The sequence below is a fragment of the Esox lucius genome, chromosome 23 (genome assembly GCF_011004845.1).
Source record: "Esox lucius isolate fEsoLuc1 chromosome 23, fEsoLuc1.pri, whole genome shotgun sequence".
Lineage (NCBI taxonomy): Eukaryota > Metazoa > Chordata > Actinopteri > Esociformes > Esocidae > Esox > Esox lucius.
The window spans coordinates 20,761,353-20,770,408 of NC_047591.1; the positions used below are offsets into that span (position 1 = coordinate 20,761,353).

A 9,056-nucleotide genomic window follows, 5' to 3' on the forward strand; every position below is an offset into this window, starting at 1 on the left:
GTTGAAGACTGGAAGAATGTTGCCTGGTCTGATGAGTCTCGATTTCTGTTGAGACATTCAGGTGGTGGAGTCAGAATTTGGCGTAAACAGAATGAGAACATGGATCCATCATGCCTTGTTACCTCTGTGCAGGCTGCTGGTGGTGGTGTAATGGTGTGGGGGATGTTTTCTTGGCACACTTTAGGCCCCTTAGTGCCAATTGGGCATCGTTTAAATGCCACAACCTACCTGAGCATTGTTTCTGACCATGTCCATCCCTTTATGACCACCATGTACCCATCCTCTGATGGCTACTTCCAGCAGGATAGTGCACCATGTCACAAAGCTCGAATAATTTCAAATTGGTTTCTTGAACATGACAATGAGTTCACTGTACTGAAATGGCCCCCACAGTCACCAGATCTCAACCCAATAGAGCATCTTTGGGATGTGGTGGAACGGGAGATTCGTGCCATGGATGTGCATCCCACAAATCAATATGGGCGAACATTTCTAAAGAATGCCTTCAGCACCTTGTTGAATCAATGCCACGTAGAATTAATGCAGTTCTGAAGGTGAAAGGGGGTCAAACACAGTATTAGTATGGTGTTCCTAATAATCCTTTAGGTGAATGTACAAGGGCAGGTTTGCTTAACTTCAAAAAATATATATGTTGGGAATTTCACTCATGTGAATTGTGAAGCATTAATTAAAGAATTATAAAAAATCATCACTATTTTGTAGTCCCAGTTAAAATCACACTCACAAAATATTTTTCACATGAACATTGCATTTATTTTATTATATTTGACATAATGTGTGTCCCTGAAATCACTTTCCACCATGTTAGTTAGTTAAATAAGTTCAAATCCTGGTCATTCTCACTCAATATTGCTCACTTACAGACCTATGCCTTCCACACCCATTATCTACTGTTATTACCATAATTAGGAGTAGCAGTAGTAGCAGTATTATGATTATTATTAGTATTAGTAGTAGTAGTAGTAGTAGTAGTAGTAGTAGTAGTAGTAGTAGTCAATAGTAATAGTAACATAAATCTTCAGGTGTTTAAAAATCAGGGCTAACTACACCATCATCTACCATCCTTTAGTAGTACTGTAGTACTAGTAGTAATAGTATTACTGTTAGTATTATGTTAGTGGTGGTAGTAGTAATAATTGTGTTAGTCATTTCTAGGTGCCATTTGGCCGGTGCGTGTCGGTCCTCTGTGTCTGATGTTACACATCACTCCACTCTTTGGTCTCAGACTGCCAGTGTCCAGGATGTCAAAGGACTGGCCGGGCAGCAGGCTGAAGTCAAACCTCTGCAACAGCTTGGCCATTACTACCTTCGCCTCGATCTGTAAACAACAAATCTTTTTACAGGACGACAAATCTGGAGTGCTCAACCGTAAGAATGATGTGTCGTGAGTCAGTAGAGCAGGAGTAGGCCTGGAGTAAAACCACTTAAATTAAAAGTATAAGCAGCACTAAAGTTATTTCAATGTATTTCATATAGACTGTCTGCTTACCTTTGCAAAATTCTGTCCCAGACATGAACGTGGACCCAGTGAAAAGGGGAAGTAGCAGTAATAGGGCCTTCAGGACAGAAACAAACAGAACGTTCATCTGTAAGAACTTAATCAATAGGTGAGCTCTAAATCAATTTAAATGTTGTAAAGAAACAATGACACAAGAAAAAATTATTGGGTCACTTACTTGGCGGCGTCTGGATGGAATCTCTCTGGGTCAAACTTCAACGGGTCTTTAAAGAACTTTTCCATCCGTCCACAGATATATGAATTAAACTGAGACAAGACAATATATGAGTAAACGCTGCAGATGTTCCACAGCGTAAGATTTAGAAAAAGTTTATAAAACTGTATACAGTACAGTAGAATGGACATATTGACTAACAGGAAAAATAAGCTTGATAAAAGTTGAGGTAAATCACGTGGATGCCCCAAGTATATTAGAAGCAAAGTAAAAGCAAACATGAACAAATACTAAAACCACGTTTGAAAGTATTGTTGAGATAACTCACTAGGCATGCGAATCCAGCAGGGACGTGGATGCCATTTATGGTCATGTCATTGGTGACGTATCGCGACGTCCCAGCAGCGGTGGGGTACAACCTCAGGGTCTCCTTCAACACCTGACAGGGTCAACAGAACATCGAACCAAACATGCCGACAAACAATGTGAGTAGATACTTGGGTTGAAGACTTGTGTTAGCTCCCTGAGGTAATGGCCTGGGTTTAAAAGTGTTTGGTCACCGCCAATTACCTATAAAAACAGGATAGCCAGATTACGGTACTTAAAGAGCCTAGGAAAAAGGTATTCTACAGATGATGTATGATATTGATGGCAAGAGGAAACTGTACACCATTATTTGTGGAGAAAAAACTTGAAAGTGGTAACTGTTGCATTAATGTACGGCTCTGGACTTGGCTAACTTGTTTTCATTGAGGACGTAACCACTGATGGAAGCAGCAAAATGAAATCACTGTCCAAACATTGGTACTGTACTCTACCTGAGACAGGTAGGTCATCCTCCCCAGATCAGCAAAGCTGATTTCCTGTTTCATTCCAATGACATCATCTAATTCCTGCTTCACCCTGTAGAGGTCAGTGACACTCGGTAATTCAATCTAAACGTTTCACTACAACACAAATAAATTAAGAAATGAGAAATTATCAAAGATAACACCTACTTTGCCAATATCTCTGGCAGCCTTCCAAGTTCCATGACAGCAAAAGCTAGCTGATTGGCTGTTGTCTCTTGTCCTGTCAGTGCCAATAGCAAAACATTTACATAAACTTAAGCTTCTAACTTTGTTTTGTGGTGAGTGAAATTATATATGGAGACAAATGAATTTCAGGGAGACCTACCGGCAATAAAGAATGTCACAAAGTTGTCCAGCATAAGCTCAAAATCATCCTTTCCCATCTCTTCCTCTGAAACCATGAATACACGTGTACAGGATTCAGACAGTAACACACGTACAGCATTCAGACAATAACACTATAGCTCCACAGAACTAGAATGAATATTTCTGCATAAATGGTTGATCAGAAACATGACTGATCTAGCAAACACCTGAATCTAAAATCTAAATGCAACTGACAGAGCAGCAAGGCAGAAGATCTACACTAAAACACACCATTGCCAGCCGTCTTGAGAATCTGTGCGAATATATCTTTTGGAACGTCTTCCCCGTTGTGCAAGGCCATTTTCCTCTTGTTGATCCACTGTCTGCCTGTAGTACGCAGCAGTTTAGCAGCATCCTTCACCTCGCTGATGAACTTCCAGTTCTTTGGGTTGATCTGGAAATGTGATATTCAACCAAGATGAAGCTTTATGGTGCAGTTATTCCACAGCTTACAGACTTCCTCATTCAAAGGATTGTCAACATGACACAAAAGTGTATTCACCTTGCTGTTTGTGACTAAATGTGAACATTAATGTGTATTTCCTATGAACCTGTAGGATAATAAACAGATTAAGCCATCATCCTAAGAAGCAACACAAAACTACTTTGTCACAACCTGGAATGTGGCGTCTCTCATATAGTGGATCATCCCTTTTAGACATATGTCTATGGCTTTGGGGAACGGAGTATCAATGTCATTCAGCAGATCCAAATCCATTCCAAATGCCACCTGCAAATAGAGTCAAAATGGAGGATATTAAATAAAATAAAATTGACATTATGAACAGTAATTTTTCTGTTTGTCCAATGTGTCAATTTCTGTCTCTCTGTCATATGAAAATTTCACCTATCCAATTTTCAAACAATTTAGAATACTTTGCTGCCCCATTAACAAACAAACAATTACATAACTTCAAAGGGTATGATTAATTAATGTTTTTGGTGATGAATGGTTCATAATTTACCTTGGTGATGACATCCAGGGTCACACGGTTGAACAGGTGAAGCATGCTAGTAGCTGTGTTGGTATCTGCCATTTCCCCCAGTTTATCCATCAGCATGTCTGCCCTCTCATTGAACGTACCCATCAGACTCTGCAGGTATCTGACACAGCAACGATGGATAGACTGGTTGACCAACAGACGGGTGGATGGGTTGACTGACTGATGATCAACTGATTTTAATGCCATGTGAACAGGGTGACTTACAGACTGCTGAAGGCAGGGTCCATGATCCTCCGCTGTTTGTACCACAGGTCATGATCACGTTCCGTAACCAGGCCATTTCCCATGAACCTATGGACAAGATGGACAACAGACACTGAATCAACTGACCAGTGACCAGGCCATTTCCCATAAACCTACGGTGAAGACAGAAAAAAGGCCCTGACTCTGAATCAACCTACTCGTGACCAGGTTGTCCTGTTTCATTTCCATGTAGTGTTGGCTACACCTCTGACAACCAGCATATTAGAAGGGATTCTCACTCCACAGTTAGCTTAAGAAGATACCGATCAGAACATCCAGGAGCTCTGATGGTTCAAGCCCCAGGGAGGGCAGTTGGACAGCGGAGGAAAAGGCAGTCGCACTGACAGTTATTTCAAGTCGGTAGGGAACAGATCTTTGATGTACCAATACCCAAGCTGCTGGAGTAACTGTAGGACATGTGTTGCCCCATGGAGTCCATGTCCTCAAGTGGTGCATTGTGTCACATAAGGCTTTTCACCATACTAAAGGTGAGTGGGTTAAGTCACTGATGAGATCTTTCTGTCTGCCTTTGCACCCCTAGACATTAAAGAGAACACTGCGCTACATCCGGCCTTGTCTCAGGGTGGTTGGTGGTCTATTGTTCCTCTTAGATGTTCTGTTTTTTTTTTAAATACAACGTTTTCTGGACCTCCAGCATTATGAGATCTGAAGGTATGATCTAACCAATAGCCATGACATAGGACAGTTTCATGCTTATGGGCACTTATATTTTGTATATGATACAGTCAGGGAGGTTCAAGACTCTTGTGACATATGTCTTTGGAGTAAAACTGAGGGATAAATTGCAAAAGGAAAAAATAACATAACAGAATATAAGGAAAGACGGATAATGTGTGAACTGTAGAGGGTTGGGGTTTAGATCACTTAGGTTAATTACTGACAACTTACCACTGAACGAATAATTAGATTCTTTTTTTACAAATGCTATAATGTATATTTACAGTGGCTTAGCTCAGTGGTTCCCAACTACGGTCCTCAAGTACCCCCAACAGTACACATATTCATTGTAGCCCCAGCCAAGCACAGCTGATTCAACTTGTCAACTAATTATCAGGCTCTCACTGAGCTGAATTGGGTGCTTGTCCAGGGCTACAACAAAAATGCTGTTGGGGGTACTCGAGGACCGGAGTTGGGAACCACTGGCTTAGCTGATATACCCGCAAAAACGAATTGAAAAACAATTAAAAATCTATATATATTAAATGACTATCTGGATAAAAAAATTTTTTATCAATGTACAATAACTGTAGGTGATTGGGGATTCACCTTTGTCCAAACAGGTTGGCGAGACGGTTGTAGAAAGCACCTTTTGAGTACTTGGGTGACATCAGTATTTCCTGTGGATCATTTTGTCATTTTGGTTTAACGGTTTAAACAGGATTTGAGTTATTTTGCAACACTTTATGTTCAGAAAACAATATGTTCAAAGGGATTATCATGACAGTCTTATTGAAGGTTTACTTTGGTGGTGTCGGGACAGGTGACATTCAGCATCACAAAATGAAGTCTGTTGAGGCGGTACACCGGTCCATATGTTTCAGTCCTGTCAAAGAACGAAAATAATACAATAGAATCAGGTTCAGTACGTGCGTGCGTGCCGGGTCTGCTGCTACATACTGTAGGATTTATACTCAGTGGCCCTGGACCAGGGGAAAAAGGGGTATTAAGTAAATAGGGGCCTAATGTGTACAGGGACCCTTGAACATTTTTGAATCTTGAATAAAAAGGGAGGGGCCCTCAGAGACCGTCTATGTACAGGGCCTGGAATTTTGTGCTACACTCCCGCTCATACCATTCCGTTGTTCATTTCCCTCAGAATTGTCCGGGAATGTCCAAGGAAAAAACTGGGGGAAAATAAGAGACTGTTTTAATTATGCTTTCACAGAGTTTGAAATTCAGACAACATCGTGTGATGGTTTCACAAGACCTTTAAGGCTGGTGGAGAGGTAATCTATAATATTATCGTACAGTGGAGAGAACAAGTATTTGATACACTGCCGATTTTGCAGGTTTTCCTACTTACAAAGCATGTAGAGGTCTGTAATTTGAGACGGAATCTAAAACAAAAATCCAGAAAATCACATTGTATGATTTTTAAATAACTAATTAGCATTTTATTCCATGACATACGTTTTTGATCCCCTACCAACCAATAGGTATTCTGGCTCTCACAGACCTGTTTGTTTTTCTTTAAGAAGCCCTCCTGTTCTCCACTCATTAACTGTATTAACTGCACCTGTTTGAACTCGGTCTTCCAGTATGACAACGCCCTGAAACACACAGCCAGGGCAACTAAGGAGTGGCTCCGTAAGAAGCATCTCAAGGTCCTGGAGTGGCCTAGCCAGTCTCCAGACCTGAACCCAATAGAAAATCTTTGGAGGTAGCTGAAAGTCCATATTGCCCAGCGACTGTCCCGAAACCTGAAGGATCTGGAGATGGTCTGTATGGAGGAGTGGGCCAAAATCCCTGCGGCAGTGTGTGCAAACCTGGTCAAGAACTACAGGAAACATATGATCTCTGTAATTGCAAACAAAGGTTTCTGTACTAAATATTAAGTTCTGCTTTTCTGATGTATCAAAAAGGTATGTCATGTAATAAAATGCAAATCAATTACTTAAAAATCATAAAACGTGATTTTCTGTATTTTTTTTTAGATTCCGTCACTCACAGTTGAAGAGTACCTATGAGCTTCGTCCTTCCCTAATCTTGTTATGCGAGTGAACGAATTTTTCGCGCATGATGATGACACACAGTTGAGTTGAGGCACACAATTCTTATTTTGGTTCAAATAAAGATGTTTTTAAAACATCAAAGAATAAACTCAAACATACAACGTTTCATAATTTTTTCGTGCACCTACAACTTTTCAATTGAAGTAATCCAAAATTAATCATAACTTTTTTCAAAAGTATCTGTAATCCGATTACAATATTTTTGTTGGTAACGTAACGGATTACAGATAGTTTTTTTTGTAATCTTTTACATGTAACGGATTACAAATAAAACTGTGACTGCAATCTATTACTGTTATGGGTTGGCTGTGTTCTCCTTTCCTGTTTGTAGCCCTTTTCCCCTGTTGTCTCTGTCTGTGTTGTGTTCGTCTGCACCTGAGGCTGCGAGAGGCGTGGCTATGGAGGAACTAGGTCAAGGGGCGTGGCCATTCACTCCTGCACAGTTTCCACACAGCTCATTCCTCTGCAGTATATCTACCAGGGCTGTTCACCTCTTCTGCGCCAGATCGTGAATCTACTCTAGTGATCCCGCTCTGAAGCTGCTGCTGCTGCCTGCTACTTACCTGTGTTACCTGCTTCACTGCCTCCCCACTGAGGCCTGTCGAGCTGTTACTCTGCCGCTTTCTGCTGATCTGCCGACTTCCACCCTGCACTGCTCACTCACAGTCAAGACTGGACTTTCTCAGACTGCCCACTCCAATTCTCAGTTCTGCTCTGGATTCCTCTCTGCCTGCCTGCCTCGGGCAATACCATCTTGAAGCTGCACCACCCAAACTCCCCCTCTTTGTCCGATTAAGTTTGACTGTTCAAATAAACTTCTCTAACAGCTATCTGCCTCTGTGTGTGTTGTCTCTGTGTTTTGGGTGAAACGGCACCCTAACAATTACATGTAACAGATTACTTGTAATCCGTTACTCCGCAACTCAGTTACTTTGAACAGGACTTTCACCCACATTTTATTTAATGTAAATCATTACTTTCATTTAAATTGCAGTTTGCTAACATGCATTATTGTACTACGCTCGTTGAATCGTCAGGATGTCATGTCTGCAACAAAACAAAATCCAAATGGATGGATTGGGCGTTTAGAAATCATCTTCAGTCTTCAGGTCATCTTCAAAACAAAAGATCCAGAGCTCTGCTTCCCATGCACGTTACAAAAAAGCTAATAGGCCTATGCCACGTGCAGTATAGCCAAACGCTCATAGTTTGCGCAAAATATTTTTGTGTGGTTCATTCTAAAAAAAAATAACCTATAACCATTTTAAATGAATAGAACCGATCATGAAAAAGGAAAAAATACAATAGCATAAAAATTAATGCCAGTTTGCGGTTCGATTTTTTTTTTAAGTGATGTGTTTAGTTAGTTAAGGAACGTTTAGGAGTTCCCCCGGAGTTTCAGTTTGAAGAACAACTAAAAGATTATCTAAGAAACGTTTCTTTTTAGAGTGTAGCTACTATAGTGTATCCAAGCATAACTTAGTATTTTGCCCATAGACTTAACTACACTGCCTAGTGGAGTACGCTTTTTGAATGTGTTCTGCACTTGCATGGGACCTTAAGAAAACCCAGAAGTCTGATCAACAACCACCATGTAGAAAAAATTACTCACCTGTCCCTTGGTGGTCCCGGTATGTGATCATATTTCAGATGAATATATTTGATGTACAGACAATAACACAGAAATGTGATTAAAAGAAAAACAAGCAAACCCAGAAGAACATAACCAAAGCAACCTGCAATAAAAATGATCATATTGCCGAAAACTAGCTCGTGGGGAACAGCTTCTTACACAGATGTGTTCAGCAGTACCCTGCAGTTATAGTTTCCTCAAATGTTATTTTAACAAACAAAGTAGGCGTTTGTTAGGTGGGGGCGTGTAACAACAATGTGTTTTTAAAGTTGCACTCTGGTTACATGATCACTCATTGAAAATGTCAAGTTTCTCCAAAAACAGACTTGTCACAAATCAATCTGACTGTGTCTAAAGGTCACCTCATCATGTCTCAGGCGGGTCACCAATCGCACTCTCACTCAAAATGTACTTTACCTGTGTAGCAGGTCGTTTGTTTGAGTACTGTACTCGGTACACCCAGGGAGGTCGCTAGGCCTATTTTAGGGGGGCATTAGAAACAGAATATACTT

At 40.7% G+C, this 9,056-nt stretch overlaps 1 protein-coding gene across 1 annotated transcript; it reads right to left on the reverse strand.

Moving 5' to 3' along the window:
- Positions 1 to 749: 749 nt before the first annotated feature.
- LOC105020478 (cholesterol 24-hydroxylase-like) lies at positions 750 to 8,914 on the reverse strand. Its single transcript, XM_034289945.1, has 14 exons — positions 8,907 to 8,914; positions 5,641 to 5,893; positions 5,446 to 5,516; positions 4,120 to 4,206; positions 3,877 to 4,015; positions 3,528 to 3,641; positions 3,143 to 3,305; positions 2,871 to 2,936; positions 2,693 to 2,765; positions 2,513 to 2,597; positions 2,023 to 2,133; positions 1,698 to 1,786; positions 1,511 to 1,577; positions 750 to 1,339 (listed from the first exon to the last, which is right to left on the reverse strand). Exons 1-14 carry the CDS (start codon positions 8,912 to 8,914, stop codon positions 1,163 to 1,165), a joined length of 1,503 nt encoding a protein of 500 aa, XP_034145836.1. The 3' UTR covers positions 750 to 1,162.
- Between the last annotated feature and the right edge of the window lie 142 nt (positions 8,915 to 9,056).

Coding starts and splice junctions, on each gene's coding strand:
- LOC105020478 (XM_034289945.1), bottom strand. Junction 5,517..5,640: donor CCTGTCCCGACACCACCAAA/GTAAACCTTCAA, acceptor AATGATCCACAG/GAAATACTGATGTCACCCAA. Junction 1,787..2,022: donor CTGCTGGATTCGCATGCCTA/GTGAGTTATCTC, acceptor GTCTTGTCTCAG/TTTAATTCATATATCTGTGG.